This window comes from Astatotilapia calliptera, chromosome 15, assembly GCF_900246225.1.
Source record: "Astatotilapia calliptera chromosome 15, fAstCal1.2, whole genome shotgun sequence".
NCBI lineage: Eukaryota > Metazoa > Chordata > Actinopteri > Cichliformes > Cichlidae > Astatotilapia > Astatotilapia calliptera.
The window spans coordinates 10,973,886-10,991,224 of record NC_039316.1 but is presented as its reverse complement, the minus strand read 5'-3'; the positions used below and the strand labels follow the sequence as shown (position 1 = coordinate 10,991,224).

General features: G+C 40.7%; 1 protein-coding gene across 1 annotated transcript; it reads left to right on the top strand.

Annotated features, from left to right (window-relative positions):
* The first annotated feature begins 8,927 nt into the window (after positions 1–8,927).
* Positions 8,928–16,975, top strand: nr2e1 (nuclear receptor subfamily 2, group E, member 1). The gene is made up of 9 exons (XM_026143359.1): positions 8,928–9,510; positions 12,152–12,297; positions 13,079–13,166; positions 13,513–13,748; positions 14,212–14,358; positions 14,715–14,811; positions 14,899–15,048; positions 15,261–15,366; positions 15,868–16,975. Exons 1-9 carry the CDS (start codon positions 9,450–9,452, stop codon positions 16,028–16,030), a joined length of 1,194 nt encoding a protein of 397 aa, XP_025999144.1. The 5' UTR covers positions 8,928–9,449; the 3' UTR covers positions 16,031–16,975.
* Positions 16,976–17,339: the final 364 nt, after the last annotated feature.

Below are 17,339 nucleotides of genomic sequence, written 5' to 3'. Positions count from 1 at the left end.
GTGCCTCTTTGCCCTCATCATTGTTTGGGTGTTTCTAAAGGACCCCCATGTCCCACAGCTGCTTTCATCACTTCTACCGTTTATTCTGCAAAAAAAAAAAAAAAAAAAGTCCAAAAAGAAAGACATATGAAAGCACTTCTAATAATTTACAATCTCTTACTAACACACCCAACACTTCACTGATGATTGTTTATTCATAATAAACTTTCTGTTTATTATGAGTAGATATCAGTGTGAAAATACAGGTGCAGCTATGAGCCCAGTCATAGTGATGTTATGGTATAATTTTTAAAAAGTATACATATATCGTAATGAACAATAATATAATGTACTTACTGCCAACTCTTAATGCACCTTTCAACATATTTCACCTAATACGTTGTTTTCAAGTGAGACTTTGGCAGTATTACATAAATAGCAACTGTGTTTCACTCTTAAGCAATCACTAAGTGCTCTCACTCACTTATCTGGTGTGCAGCTGACCAGTGGCTTATGGGAGATCATTACAACTATTGTAATAAAACATCACAAAGCCACAGAGCTGCGAGAGTGACTGTTAGAAAAAGTTACCCAGCCTCTTTTTAAGACGTAGGATGTTTTGTTTTGGGGGGTTTTGCTACAGTTCAAAACTTCACTGATAAACAGGGGAGAGTTTGTATAGAAAAAATTGGTACGTTTTTAATACTCAAATATACAAAGCAGGTGTGGAGGAAATTGAGTTTTTCCAGAGTGCTGAGATTTCTTCTCATTGACTCCCAGTTGATTTTAAATTCTTTTTAAAATTCTCCTGCTTACATGTTGAGCACTAATTCGACCAGCTGCACATTTATCTCAACTTCTTGTTAGACGCACTCCTGCTTGCAGATTGAGGACTGTAAGGGGGTCTAGTCTTCAATTTACCACTTCTATGGACTCCTTCAAAAAGCAGTTGAAAACTTGTCTGTTTAGTCAGGCCCTCTTTTGAGACGCTTTTGTTATTATTGCTTAAATATCTGTGGTTTTATTCTGTTTACATGCTATTAACTGTTTTTAATTTTCTATATTTTATTGTGTTTCTTCCTAGTTTGTATTTATTTTGTTGTACAACGACTAAGTGACTTTATGTTTGTGAAAAAGCACTTTGTGAATAAATACTTGCTTACTCAAATAGAATAGGTAAAACAACATCTACATATTGAAAATGTTTCTTCCTTTATGTCATCAACTGTGTAGGTTAGCTAGTTTGCATCACGATTTTCACGCCTTAAATACACAAAACTTGTAACTCCAGTATGACATGTTTTCATGAGGAACAGCTTTCAAGCTTTGTGATGATGGATTTTGCAGATATCCAAGTGGTTAGCCTAGGTAGTAAAGCTTGCTCAACTCAAAGAGGATGTTGGTTATGACACTGTAATCATAACATACACTGAAAGAACCTCCAGTTATGAAGGCTCCATGCAGTCCATTTGAATATAAAAGAACAGAAAAGTAAAGAAAGAGAATGCAAGAACAACACACACACACAAATGTAATCATCTGTAATTGCAAAATTAATAAATAGCCGTTCCAGTGCTTCCAGAAGCAGGATAAATATCTTGTGTCACATAAATTTGGTACAGCTGAAACCATTATAACCACAATTTCGAATCAGTTCATCAACGCATAAATTTATCTATGAAATTTCTCAGTAACGCATGAGAGATAGGAACAATACTAGTCACAAACATCTGGCTTGCACTTGTCCATGTTAGGAGCTGAATGCATGAATGCATTCCACCTGAAGTATTTTCATTTTCAATACACCGTAAGTGCACCACAAATATGCGTATGAGGTACAACATGCTCTAAAAAGAGTGTTTTTAACATAACCTGTTCACGTAGAATTTAAGGGCTAATTGCTTTGCATACAGTTTACAACACTGGCACTACACATCATCATGACAGAGTTCATTCTTGATGGCATGACCCAAGTACTTAACTTTAGTTGCTGCATTTAAACGTTACAAAATAAGGGGAAATTTTGCTTCTGGTCCTTTAAAGCTGAAATGGTCATTATTGCATTCTTTCTAGGCTTGAATTCGATACTGTAAAATATAACTTGAGCAGAGCCTGAGCAGCGGCTGCAATTTGGCAGCATTCTGGCATTCTGGAGACAAAACAACTAAATCGTCATCATATAACAAATTATCACCCAGTATTGTGATTGTTTAACATTTTAGAAAGATCGTTCCGTATATAGGCTGAAGCAAACAGATGACAGTATCCTATCTTGTCAAACATTTATAATATTTTACATTTCGTATTAACTGCATGGTTAAAAAAAAAATTTAAAAATGGGGGAAAGAGCCCCACAACTGTGAAGTGAAGCTGTGTTAACTTTATGAGATCATCAACTTTTATTGTCATGGACAGAACCCTACTAATACTAAGGGTTGCAGAAGCACTAATGAATGTACACAGTGGAAAATACCTCTAATCATTTAAATCCTCCTTTAGGCAGATTATGTCTCCATACATACTTAAAGATCTAGTTCATTCATTTATAACTGCAGTTCTGTCATTATTGGTGAGAATGGGAGTATAGACCCTGAGAAGACACATGTTAAACAGCCTCAGATTCAAACCCAGGCTTATGACATCTGGACCACCTGCTCAAACGGGGGAGCTATATTGGTGCTCGTAATGTTCTGACTTTCAGTATTCAAAGTGGACCAAATAAAAAGAGCTGCATCCCTGAGATTACCATATTAAGGAGATCCCTCCTAACTGACATCATAGAGAGTCAAGAGCAGAAAGAAAATATCTGAAACCGCGTTTAGAGCAGTCTGAAGGCTGAGCTTTAGCTCATTGAGATTACTTAAACATATACTGACTGCATTATTTGGGACTTTGGCCAAGTTTAATTTGAGCAGCCACACACTGAAGACAGCTTCCACTGCAGTCACAGGTGACGTTATACGCCTGTTAGCACACATGAGCTAAACTTTATGCTTGAGGGTGATGAAATACTCCTTCATGCTTATAATAAATATGAAATTTTGGACTGAAAATTCTGTGATGTACAAAAATGTATATAATTTACTTTACTTAATATAATTTACTTAAGAAGTTCTCCAAGGAGCTGCATCCCATATGCATCCACTGTACCCTGGTCTGACCATAGACAAAGTCACATGCCCCGATTCTATCAATGGGTCATCAGTCCTCCTAGCGTCTGGGTGTCTGGATGTGTATTAAGACCCATGAGGTGAGTGTGAGGCTCATGATGACAGCTCCTGTGCTGCCCTGAGGGTTACTGACGGGTGGAAGCTGTGACCTCAGACCGTGATCACTGAACCTGACCTGTGGAGTCTGCAGGATAACATCAGGAGAAGCAGGGCTGCGAAGCAAGACTGACTGCTGAACAGAGCTGGACAAACAGCAGAATGACTATCAGAGTGACTCCAGGTGAATAGCAGCTGTGGAAGGAGTAGACGAAGACTATTCTCTGCTTAATCTGTGCGACGACCGCGACCAGTACTTTCACTGCTGCTGCCTCTTAAACAAAGTCATTTAGACACCGTGAGGGACTAAGAGTGGGAGAAAGTGTGTGTGTATATAGATATAGATATAGATAGATAGATATATATAAATCATTTTTTGCAAAGTGCCACTGATGCAGCAAACTGTTAAAGTCCCTCTCAACTCGAAAATGTGTGTTGCTAATTGGCATGTTTGTTAGATTGATTGTTTCCTCGATTGTATGTTGAGGATTTCTGTTTTCAAATTCATTCACTGAAAAATAGAGGTTTAGATACTGTAGATAAACATGATTTTGTGACATCACAACTAGTCTAGAATGCTTTCTTAGATGAATTATAAACTGTGTTATTTTTGATAAATTACTATGCACTCTGTTATTGAGTTAATGAATGAGTACGATATTATGTCTTGTTTTTACGACCTGTGATCATCAAGGTATTTTGGACAGGTTCACAAAACCTGTTGTGGTTTGATCAGTAGTTCTGATGGCAGTAGATCAAACCTTTGATGTCCCACTGATGTTAAAATAATGAAAACTGAATATGTAGAAATCAAATAAACAACTTAAAGTTAAACTGATGACTTTGAAAATGAGGGTAAATGTGGTCGAAAGTGTCATTTTTTCATACTCATTTTGCTTGTTTTTTGTAGCTACAAAAAGACAATCAAAGATTTGATTGTTTTAAATGAGCATTAGACACAAATAAATGAAAGATAAACTCATTAACTAGGTGAAGTTTATTGTTCAAAACGAACTTAAAGACAGACAAAGAGACAGGCCTGTACAACTCACCCACCGATCTAATCAAGTCCAGTCACCTCTGCATGACTGAAACGTGTCCTTTCAGCTCTGGAAATCCGAACACTTTCACACACCACAGGCAGAATAATAAATGAACTGTAGATACACTGATCACATCGCGGGCTCCTCGGCTCTCACATGTTTGTCTTTGCAGTCTGAACAGACTAAGCCCCTCTACTCAGCTGTCATAATTTGTTAACGAGTCTTTTCAGGGAGGGAAAAAAGAAAAAGAGAAGACAGAAAAAGAAAAGAAAGCTCTTCACGAGTGACTGAAAGCAGAGGTCCATCCAGAGAGGGAACCCAGGGGCGACATCAGACCGATTTCAGACCAGCCCGTGATGGCATCTCTGTATATTTTAATATTAATGACCTCGGCCGCAAAGCCGCCTCTAAGCTTCCAACAGGTGCCCCCAGCCCCACTCGAGTCTGAAAAACTGGGATCATTCAACGTCTCGCTAACCACCGCCGGTCAATAAAGACTGCACATGAAGAGGACTCCAAGAGAAGGGAAAAAGACATAAAGAGTGGAAGGGGAGTTACAGAGTCAGTCATCTCTTGCAAATAAGTTTTTGAGTCACTTTCCCCAGCTGAAACACGGGTCGATATTTTTCCCCCCCTTGAGAAAGAGATTGACTTTTGTTTGGAGTTTGTGAGAAGTGGGAATCAGAAGCGGGACAATGGGACTCCCCACGGCGAGAGGCTGAGAGGAGCCATCTCAAATCAGTCAGCCAGGGGACTGACTAATCCGTCCATTGTACCTCCCCAGCCACCGGCCGCACATCAACACATTCGCCCCCAATTGTCCCCCACCCTCATGCAGCGGGATTTGCTCTCCCCAACAGCCAGTTTTGTCCACGGCAGTTCGAGCGGAAGTTTCTCACTGACAATTTGCCCCAAATAGATTTGTCAGAGCGTCCAACTGCACCGCACCGACTTGTGGGTTTCTGGGTTTGGGTCTTGGGTCTGTGTTTTTGGTGGTGGTGGTGGTGGTTTGGGGGGGGGGGGGGGGGCTTTGGCGTGTGTATGTGAATGCGTGTAAGTGCGCATGGGTTTGTCTGTCCGCACGCACAGGTATGCCAGCATCTCTTTTACACTGCAGCTAACGAGGTGGCGCGGTGGCAGTGGAGGAATGCGGGGATAGGCCTGTGGAGTTTAAGGAGGAGGGCTATAGTTTTACTGTACTCACAGACAGCGTGCTCCTAGATGAGCAAGCACGACAACAACACTGTGCTCCTGAAGCATTAAACGCCCACTTTAATAACCACTTTGAAAGAACTGCTGACTCCAAACCTTCCAAGAGAAGCATGTTGCTGTACACACTGTACCTGATCAGCTGCTTACTCATAGCGTTAACATCCTTTAGATAGAGAGTTGATGTTGCAACTGAGGGAACTGAGTTTGTTTTCTCATTATAACTCACCTGCAGTTGCTTCAATATGTCCAATGTGATTCACCATTCGTGAGTCTTGAGTAATTTCGATTTAAGACTTGCCATCAAAACAATTTGGGAAGCCAAATGTGGTCCGATGTGCAAGTGGAAACCTGCGGGCCCCTTAAAATGTTGAAGAATCGCTCGGACAGGTAGTCTGCATCTATTCAGTGACTCTTATTGAAGAACTGTCCGTGGTGCTGAAATCAGACTGATTATCTTCCACTTCTTTGGGACGTTAAATCATATTTTAGGTTATTGGATATTAACAGTACCTGGGGAAGATCTTTCAACTGCCGTTTTCGGAAATGTGCCAAACAAACCTTTTTGCGTTCAACCAGTGGAATGTTTTCAGAAAATCACTGTCATTACCATAGCAGATGAAGTGATTCTTCACGGTCCAGACAACCAACCTCCTCGGCTAAACACGATCAGTGTCTGTAGGCTATGAGATGACTGAAGATGATCTCCCTGGCCAGTTTTCAGAGATCCACGGCTGCTGGGGCCTTTGGTCGACTTGAATTCTCCCTATTATTTGCTTTCTGGAGCTTAGTGACTTCTCTCCAAAGCCAATTGGTTTACGCCTGGTCGGTTCGGGGGGCCTCCACAGTGATAGCAGTACATAAAAGATGGATAAACTCTAATGGATGGGATCTATTTGAAGATTCCCCAAAGAGCAAAACATTGGATGTTCTAATAATTTTTTTTAAAAAATCAACAGGTGCACAATCCAAGAATATAAAATCCGCTTTCTGTCTGATATGTGATGTTTTCGCAGGTGTTTTTTCTCATTGTTCGAAACTCATTCAGACATTGAGCACACACCGCGGTCTCCCTGCATTGTTCTGCGCTGACTTCTGTTGGACTCTCACTCTTTTCTCGTTGTTAAAGTCTATACTATAGTATGTCAAGTATCCGCATACTGATGCCGAGATCCCCCTCCCCAAAAAACAGATACACAATCCACTGCCCCCTTTGTTGGCCACATTTCATTGACTGCTGGAGGAGAAGAGAGTCACTCATACAAAAAAAGTGAAAGAAGGCAGCCCGGGCAACCATGATGTTGGTTATATTTGTGTAAAGGCTATCAGTGAATGACGAGGATTAGGACGAGTTAAGGAGATTATGTCACACATTCACCATTCACCCAACCCAGCAGCCACCCACACACATGCGCACACACAGACACACACTCACACACATACACCACTTCACGTGCATTTAGAAACAAATGAAAACTGTTATCGATTACTGATTATGTCTTCGTTAAGGAAAGTTATTGGATCTTATTTCTTTTGAAAAGTTAATAATTTAGGAAATGCAAAAATAAGCCAAAAATAAGTCTGGGGGGGAACTTAAAATTAAAAAATTTCTACAGTATAAGTGGCCTATTCAGAGAATAGTTAAAACACACAATTTGCGTCTATAAACGTCCTACAGAGGGCCTTTCTATGAGCCCCCTCAGGAAAATCAAAGGAATATTAGAATGATTTCTCCTCAGGCTTGTTAGGCTCCAGCCGGAGCCGTTCAGCTAAAGGGCAGATTGAAAGACACGACAAAAGCTAATTGCAATTAACTACGCCTCTCCGCCTCGCCCCTGTCCGCTTAAATCGACACTTTGTGAGTCCATATGGCCTTCAGTGTACCGTGGGAATGAACACAATTAAAACAGAATATGGATTTCTGGAGTTACCCGGCGAAAGCGCAACAAGCTGTCAAGGTCAGTGTGTCAATGAGTGGGCCCCGGACAGCCGGCCGTGGTCTGCACCTTCATGTCCAAAACCGGATCACCCACTACAGAGAATGGCAGCTACAGAGGCAGATAGATAGATAGATAGATAGATAGATAGATAGATAGATAGATAGATAGATAGATAGATAGATAGATAGATAGATAGATATCAAAAGTTATTATTATTATTATTAATATTAATATTATTATTGCCCATTTCTTTTGCTGTAACTAAAAAAGCTAAAGTGCAAGAGTGCAAATCGATCTAACATTTTAAAAGATAATAGTAAAATCTTAAATGTGAAGGGCTCATGAAGTTCAGCGGTAGGTTTGCATGAATCGTCAAAGAAAATCAAAGTAAACAGAATGAAAAGCAAATATATTTAAGTGTGTTTATATATTCCATATGTATGACTTTTTATATTTCACATTTTTCCCAAGTTTGTATTTAAAGATGGTTGTTAAATTAAAAATGAATGCTTACCTTTTACATTTAATAAAAGGTTCTTTAAAAAAAAATACATTAATTTCTAGAAGCCTTGTTTTTTTAATAAGTTATATTACAAGGTCCCAAAGTGTGTCTGCATGGTGTATCTGCCCACCTAACGAGCTCCAATAAGCCACTAACAAAGGAAAGATAATGCAGACTGTGGAGCAAAACTACACCAACGCCCCCGAGAAAACGGGGGAGAGATGGATATTTTACAACTTTTAACTGTATGAACCTTTTAAATTTGTCGTCTCTTTAGCCTTTTTTATATTTATTAAAGAATCAAATACGCAATAAAGTGTTTTAAAAATCAAAGTTCAGCTTTATGACAGTTGTCTTGACCGCTGCTACGTATGTGGTGGAGCCCAAGCATTTAATCTGGAGGACTGTACGAGGAACCAGACACAAATGTCTTTGTGCTAGTGTAGGAAATGAGGAGCGCTGACTGTTGAAGGTCTCAGCCCACCCTCACCCCCCACCTCCCTGCATATGGTAATACACTCTTATTAGTGGTCAGCATACCTTAGCATACCCGAAAATATTTACAGTAATCAGCCTCTTAAAGCCATCTCCACGGTCCCAACAGTTTGGATCATTTTTACTTTTTTATTTCATTTTATTTTATCTTTTTATTCTTTAGGATATGCGATTATATATTTTAAACACATTTTGAATATTTTCGGTCATATTATTATTATTATTATTATTATTATTATTATTATTATTATTATTATTATTATTATAAATAAGAGTTCTACACAGTAAAAATCGCAAATGCAGTCCAGGAAAACATGCAACATGTGTGTTTTGTCTGCAGTGGATCTGGCTCCGTTAGCAAGGCACTTCACAGCACTTGCACACACATTCAAGCGCACACACACTCCCTCGCACGCCAGTGACGTCAGGATGGAGTTTGGAGTAGAAAGCCAAGTGGATGAAGGAAGTGGAGATCTCCACCCTCCAGCCTCCCCCTGACACTTCTCATAAATATTACCAAGGCTTATTCGGGAGGCTCCCACCATAAAGTCACATCGTGTCCTGGTTTTAACAAGTTTTCAACCGTAAGAAAATCGGAAATTTGCCCCTTTTTTCCCTTCGCCACCGCGTTGGCAGTATCGGATGCGCTCCAGCCACCGTTTTTCCAACTCGAACTTTACGCACCGGCTACTGCGCCACTAGCTGGAGAGCTGCTGCTGCCGTTTACCGGCTGCTGCCCGGGGATCCAGTCCTGGTTCTCCGGAATCTTCGGCGTCGAGGGCAAAGATCCCTGATAAAATGTATAATTAATGTTTTAATTTGTGGCTCTCGATCGATCGGAGGCTGACTTTCTATCAACTTGGCTTCGGGACTTTGACTTGTGTTTCTCGTCGCTGCTGGCAAAGAAACCGAGAAACCACAAGTGATTAAGTGTCACAAACTTCATTGTTTCTGTCCACAAGAAGAGAAGAAAAAGGACACTTTTTATCCAGATTCTTTAAAATATCGAGGATCCATGATGAGCAAACCCACCGGTTCAACAAGTGGCTGTTTGGATATTCTGAATGTCAAATCAAGTAAGTTTTGTTCATCATCATCTCCGATTCCTCTGAAGAACACGGCATAGATAATGGGAGGTCTACAGTAGCGACGGGTATAACAAATGAGTGAGTGAGTCCATGGTGTCTTTAAAGATGTTTCTCACGACTCTACCTCATGATCACAAAGTTGTGAGTATGGGGACTGGCTGTCGGCCGTCTCAGAATGCAATACATGAACATCCCCGGATAACAAAGCTCCTGAATGAAAGGAAATCATGTGTAAAATTTATTTTGTAATGTTGCTCACAGATTTCGAGAAACAAAATAAGAAGGAAGCGAAAATAATAAGCCACATTCATTTGCCGACCACTGCTCTTCAAAAGCCCCACATGCTTCCCTTTGATGACACTTGTTGCCTGCAATTTAATTTTCAGCCTTTAAAAAGAGTAACAGCGCAATATGCAGGGTATCATTCAATCTTACATGAAGAGAAATCCCGTTTGCGCACGAGATTTTTTTCTCTTATGTCTGAAATGTGTTTGCGCATTTCTGAATCCCTCATTTGAGTTTCCTGAAGCGCTTTAAATCATGTTACTGACTTTTTTTTTAAATAGTAATAAATTTCAAGCAGATTTACACTTTCCTATCAAATTATTTTCTGATCCTTTTTTTCTTAACCCTTGCAATTATCCCTCTGCTAGGCCTCATTATGAATTCAAATGAAGGCGGACTCAGATCATAATATAGGCCTAAAGTAGGCTATTGTTCTCTCTCTCCAAAGAATGGACATTTCTGTTGAATTCACATTTGATGCTTCTTTTAGAGCTACCACATTTTTTTCACACCAGGCCGCCGCTTTTAAAATCTGTGCTCGGCCGATGTAAACGTGTGTTTTCAAATGAGAATAAAACGACTCACAGCATTGCTGTGACTCAAGTTCACAGCCACGCTACCGAGTGGTCAGAGGAAACAGCTCTTTCTCTCCCTAAAACTTCATTTCCAACTCTTTTAGCAGGTTTTCGCCTTGATGGTGATTACGTTAATAGAATATGCCATATATCTTCAAGCAATTACTGCTCACAATGGAGACGCAGTGGACCCCCACAGCGGGAAGTTAAATACATTTCCCCCTTTCACAACAAAATTGTCTGTCATTTTTATTTAATTGACTCCCAGCGACCATCGTTTAATATTTGGGGGGACATTTTTTCTTGTTGAAAATGTTTACACTTTCGGTCATCCGCGGTTTAATTAAACTCTAAATTTTAATTTGGGGGCTGTGTCAATGAAAATGTGATTTGGTTAGCTTTGGTTTTAAAGGTTTGTTAAAACAAAATAAAAAAAGAATGATTTATTTTTAAAAAAAATTAGAAAACAAGAAAATAAAAGAACAACAGTGATACTACTACTACTACTACTACTACTACTACTAATAATAATAATAATAATAATAATAATAATAATAATAATAATAATAATAATAATAATAACTAGGACCAGTATGGAACATGTTGAGCGTAAATTTCTCCAATTACTAAGGACAAGTTGGGTACCAAAATACCAAATTTTGTTTAACAATAAAATGTTTAAATCCAACTTTAAAATGACTTTTTATTGCATGTTACAGCAATTAAATGTCTTTTGCGTACATTTAAAGGGCTACAGGGTGTTTTGATTCTTAATAAACAGCCAATTCCAGTCCTATAACTCTCTCCTGAAGTCATTGTTTTTGCTGCTGAGTAGTTATTCCCATGCTACCCTTTTTGACGGGTCACTGGTGAATCAATGAGCAGGTGGCAAAACGTCAGTGTAATTACATAGACGGCTTTTCCCTCCAGAATAAAAAAAAGGACTGCCTCATATGCATACAAATATCTTCTTTTTAAGAGATTTGAATACAAAATCTTCACAAAAAAAATCACATTTTTTCATCTACACCGGGGTCGATTTACATACACTTCATTTGAGTTGGTGAAACGAGTTGGTACGCATTATTCTCATGGTGCAGTGTCACTCCCTAATCCTGGGGCCTATAGACCTGTGGGATAAAGCAGCTGTCGAGTCCCATTATGAAGTGGAGTTGGCAGCTTGTCGAGATCCAGGCAGTCAGACGAGGTTCAATGGGAGAAAATCATTAAGTTAACACTTTCCCCTAATGTCTCCATTGTGCGTTTTCGGGGTATTGTCTTAGAGAGCTCAAATATAACGCTTCCCACCGGACTTTATTCTTAAAATGTGCGCAGTGAATTCCCATGGTCGTGCTCGGATGAGACGCGGGGCGTTGTCCAGTGTGCGTGTAATGAGTGTGAGAGCGTGTCTGTGGCTGTGTGGAGTTGTCGGACATAAGTAAGTCACATGCAGGACAGTTTGTTCATTGCTTCAGTGTATATGAGCTCGATTATGGTACTTTTTAACTGATTATAGGGTCGGTGTAAAGTCACATAATTGCAGGTCGGCCGCTGAACTGCAGCCAGTGTGTCAACTTTGAAAACTGTTATACCAACTTATTCTGGAAAAACACTGTAAACACTTTGTTCCATCATATTTATTCATAAATCCCGCGATTACGCGAGCAACCGCTACAAAATGTCATCAAAATGTTTTGATTTAAAACTGAACTGTGCGCTTCGTAATTCAGTGAGCACATCATTTACTTGACATTTTTGACCTCTCCCAGGTCGGATTCTGGACATCCCATGTAAAGTGTGCGGTGACCGCAGCTCAGGGAAACACTATGGTGTTTACGCCTGTGATGGCTGCTCGGGATTCTTCAAGAGGAGCATCCGCAGAAATCGGACTTATGTGTGTAAATCTGGCTCGCAGGTGAGGCCTCCTTTAAGTTTATACAAGCTCGTAACTAAATTTCCCTGCTTTTTACACGAGGCTGAATTGGCTGTGGTTAAATGCACCTACTATTTGCGCTTTTCAAATTCGATTAAGTAGTTTTATTTATTTATTTTTAATAGAATTTCGAGCAAGGCGGGAAAACAAGCAGGCAAAGGAATTATCAAATCAAGCCTAAGTGAGAAACCTGTACGCAATCATTGCCATGAATATGGAGCAATTTCTTTCATTTTCCAAATAAAGTTAGCACCCTGCACAGAATTTGTCTCGTCCTTTATTCTTTATATTCCCTAGGTGTCTGATTTTCACCCACAAAACATACCAAGCGTTTTACGCGCGTAATGCACATTTTACGAGCTGATTTCTGTTTGCTTTTCTTTTTGGCGCTGAGTTAAGTCTCTCTTGATGAGCCTAATTATGTCATGCCTGGACCATTAAGTACTGGGCTAAGTGCCGCGCTGCTGTAATATATCAGGTGTAATCCAATCTAATGTGATGACTCGAAGCCGAGGATTTAGGCGGCAGAGGGCGGGATAGAGTACTTATCCTGCGGGATGAGGCCACACTGGAGCCGCAGGGGAGCACCTCCATAACTAAAAGATAATAGTACGATCTTTCACCTGGAGATTGCCCTCCCAGGAGGATAATAGCAAGAAGCTTTTTTTTTCTCTCCTGCAAGCTAAGAGAATTTTAACTAGAAGCTGTAACCCCTTCCTCTTTTTATGTCCCCCTCTCCCCCTCCCCTTTTCTCTCTGTACAGGGTGGTTGTCCCGTAGACAAAACTCACAGAAACCAGTGCCGAGCTTGTCGTTTGAAAAAGTGTCTGGAAGTGAACATGAATAAAGACGGTAAACGAGCTTAATTGAATTATCACGTTGAGCAAAGAAACGCCAGTACAGTAGGACAGTATTGGATTCGGGGGAGAAAAAAGTGTATAAAATCTGTTAATCAAAGCTGAAAAGAAGTTGATAATTACCTGCTGCTTGTTTTAAAGGAGATCTTATTTATACCTCCTGGGAGCGCTGGTAGAAGCTCATTATTTTTTTTCTTTCACGCAGAACATTTGCACTTTAAGGAGCAGCTTTCGTTCAATAAAATAAACCCAGGATTGCTCCTGGAGAATGCAATTAACGATCCTGATAAATAAGCAGTTTGCTCTCTTTCACACTGCCTTCCTACTGTCCTGCTCCACAGCCGTTCAGCATGAGAGGGGGCCACGGACATCTACAATTCGCAAACAGGTCGCTCTGTATTTCCGGGGCCACAAAGAGGTGAATGGCTCCTCGGCACATTTCCCCGGATCCTCACTACCCGGTCCTCCTTTTTTCACCACTGTCACCCAGCTGGAGCCGCACAACTTGGAGATGAGCACAGTAGCCACTACACCGGAAAGACAGGCCATCGTGGGTCTAGCACAGCCAACTCCTAAGGTAGATTTTTATTTTAAGATTACGCAATTTAATAGCTACAACGTACACTTTCTTCAAAGAGTTTTAGACCTTCAAGTAAAGAATGAGAGCATAGAAGTCAATCATTTCTTGGCTCTCGTGTCGCAGTCCATGCATAGTTTTACATTTAATCACTTCTAGATGTAGAATTCCTTAAAATGTTAGATGTTTGTATTTCTTCCAAACCGTTATTGTGCGATTAATTAGTAAACATTTTTTTTAAACACAAGGGTTAGAAGTTGAAATTCCTCTCCAGATTTAAAAGCCTGTAAGACCAACAAATCCGCCAATTAGATTTCTCACTGTAAATCCACCACAAGCAACACTAATCATTATAAAACTGGGCGCTGGGGCTTGGAATTCGACCTTTGTTGTTCACTGTTTTCCGACCTGCGTTTCTTTCTGACATAAACAATGACAACATTTTCATTTTCCCTCTCTGCAGTATCCCCACGAGGTCAGTGGCACCCCGATGTATCTGTACGAGGTGGCTACGGAATCTGTGTGCGAGTCAGCTGCGCGTCTTCTCTTCATGAGCATCAAGTGGGCAAAAAGTGTCCCCGCGTTCTCCACCCTCCCTTTATCTGATCAGGTAGCCACGATTTGGACTCATTCTCCAAATGAATGATGCTTAAACATGATCCCCAAACAGGCCATTAGCGCCCTGTGGGGTTTGAAATGGTGAACAGCTGCCAATTAAGTATTTGGTCCGCAGACAGACGCTTTAAATTAATTAAATTAATGTCATGAATTTGATAGTATCGATTTGAAAACCGCATATCTAATAATTCCCAACCAAGCCCTAAAACCTGCACACAACATGGAAAAATAAGAAGGAATTATTAATCTTATGTTGTTATTTTTACCATTCAAAAAGTTTCAAATACTTTGAATGGTTTAATTGTTGCGTGTTGTGCACAGTTTAACACTTAAAATACCCCCTTACAGCTGATTCTGTTGGAGGACGCTTGGAGAGAATTATTTGTTCTGGGCATCGCGCAGTGGGCCATTCCCGTGGACTCCACAACTCTTCTCGCTGTTTCTGGTATATGCAAAGCACGAGAGAATTTTAAGTGAAGAGCGAGCAGCTGTTGTCGTGCATAATAAAACTTTTCTTCACATTTATCCAAAGGGATGAACACTGAAAACACGGAGTCTCAGCGGATGAACAAGATTATGTCTGAGATTCAAGCGCTTCAAGAGGTGGTCACCAGATTCAGACAGATGCGCCTTGACGCGACCGAGTTCGCCTGCTTGAAATGTATCGTGACATTCAAAGCTGGTGAGTACCTCGCAAATTACTGCCCGAATGTTTGACACAGTGTAAAGACTCTTACCGGAAATAACCATATTTACCAAAGCAAACCTCAACTTTCTCTGCTGCATACAACTACAGCCAATCTGGGAAGACAGAAGAGAATATATGACATGTCATTACAGCAGTGTCATGTCAGCAGATTTCTAACAGCTATAGTGATGCCTCTTGTCTTACAGTTCCTACGCATGGAAACACAGAATTAAGAAGTTTCCGCAACGCCAGCGCTATTGCTGCTCTGCAAGATGAAGCCCAGCTCACTCTCAACAGTTATATACACACCAGGTAAAAGAGATCTATCTATCTATCTATCTGGCGATCGTGGCTCAAGAGTTGGCAGTTTCCTCTGTCAGTGCGCCTCAGGGCAGCTGTGGCTACAGTGTAGCTTGCCATCACCAGTGTGTGAATGGGTGGATGACTGAATGTAGTGTAAAGCGCTTTGGGGTCCATAGGGACTAAGTAAAGCGCTATACAGGCCATTATCTATCTATCTATCTATCTATCTATCTATCTATCTATCTATCTATCTATCTATCTATCTATCTCTTCATCCTAAGATAAAGCATGCTTTACGCACGTGTCAACTGGCTATAGTCTGCCAGCTTCATTATAAAGTTAATGAGGCAATAAGCCTCCTGTAATTGTGCAGGTGCACCAGATGAAGCTCGTATTCAAGCTAAGTAGGAGCTATTTGTCACAGGTGTGCGGTAATTGGACAGGCTGCAACAGACAGTCTGCAAATGGAACCGGACAAAAAGGCTGTTTTTGACACCAGTTGTGTTTCAGGTACCCGACTCAGCCGTGTCGTTTTGGTAAGCTCCTCTTGCTGCTGCCGGCCCTCCGCTCTGTCAGCCCGTCCACCATAGAGGAGGTGTTCTTCAAAAAGACCATCGGCAACGTTCCCATCACCAGGCTCCTGTCCGATATGTACAAATCCAGCGATATATGAATTCTCACCATCTGCCGGGGCGCGTGAGGAGGGGAAAAAAAGACTGGAGGCCCACGAGGAGACCCACTGAACAATCAACACAGACTGTCAAATCATAGGTGTAGCCACGGCACAAAATCTCTTACGGGCTGTCTTAATACAGCCTATTTAGGCTTAGGCTCCATTGAACACATCCGGATCACAACTTTAGCCTGTTAACAGTTGCTCTAGTCAAGGATTAGCATGTACCTTTCATTAGAGACCTGCCTGTCTGATTCTGAAAACTGCAATATCTTGTGGCCAAAACAGCTTGCAGCGTTTAAATGTCGCCTTAAGGCTCTGGAGAGCACCTGCCAAGCACGTTTCCTAAAGAAACGCTGTACATTAAGACTTTTTTTGTTTTGATTTTTTTCCGAGTGTCTATGAGACCAATGAGCTTGACGACCAATTCACCATTTTATTTCTGTGTTCAATCCCAACGGAGGAAACCAAAAAAAGAAGAAGAAGAAGCATCCGGGGGGGAGATGCGAGTCGCTGTTCCTCAATTCGGTGCTGAAACCAAATGCACCGATGAGGCGTCAGCTCCATGAAGCATTGCGGAGGACTCTTTAAAAAGGATGCACTATCTATCCCCCCTCCCCCCCCTTTGACTGTAAAACTACATTCATCTGAAAAATGGTGTCTGTATTTAAATGGCTGTCCCGTTTGTGTTTGGTGTGTCCTGTTTGAGGCGCAGCATAAAAAAAAAAAAGAAAGAAAAGAAAACGCTTAAGGTCGACTTTTTGAAGTTAGACACTAACACTGGATACAATCTTATTCAGCACTTGGAAATGTTTTTGTGGCCTGTAATGTTTTTATTCTGTTGTAAAAGCAAAAAAAACAAAATTTTTAATGGAGTTATAACTATTTAGAGTTGTAACCAAGAGAATAAAATACACTGAATTAAACGGTTTTCATATAACATGACCTAGATGCTTATAGTATAGTTTTACTATAGATCAGGGGTGCCCAATCCCGGTCCTCGAGAGCTACCGTCCTGCAGCTTTTAGATGCATCCTTGTTCCCACACACCTGAATCAAATGAATGGCTTGTTATCAGGCCTTTGCCAAACATGATGGCATGCTGAAGAGATCAAACCATTTGATTCAGCTGTGTTGGAGTAGGGATGCATCTAAAAGCTGCAGGATAGTAGCTCTCGAGGACCGGGATTGGGCACCCCTGCTATAGATGCTTATAGTAAAACTACCAGCTGGAGCCCTGGCATCATAGCAAACAGTGGTGTTGGTTTCATATCTAATTACAGTGACACTTTATAAGGATGTAGAGCTC

Excerpts from the sequence above, each read along its gene's own strand:
- nr2e1 (XM_026143359.1), top strand. The coding sequence starts at position 9,450 with ATGATGAGCAAACCCACCGGTTCAACAAGTGGCTGTTTGGATATTCTG. Across the intron at positions 14,812-14,898 it reads AACTCTTCTCGCTGTTTCTG|GGATGAACACTGAAAACACG; the intron begins GTATATGCAAAG and ends ATTTATCCAAAG. Across the intron at positions 15,049-15,260 it reads TATCGTGACATTCAAAGCTG|TTCCTACGCATGGAAACACA; the intron begins GTGAGTACCTCG and ends CTTGTCTTACAG.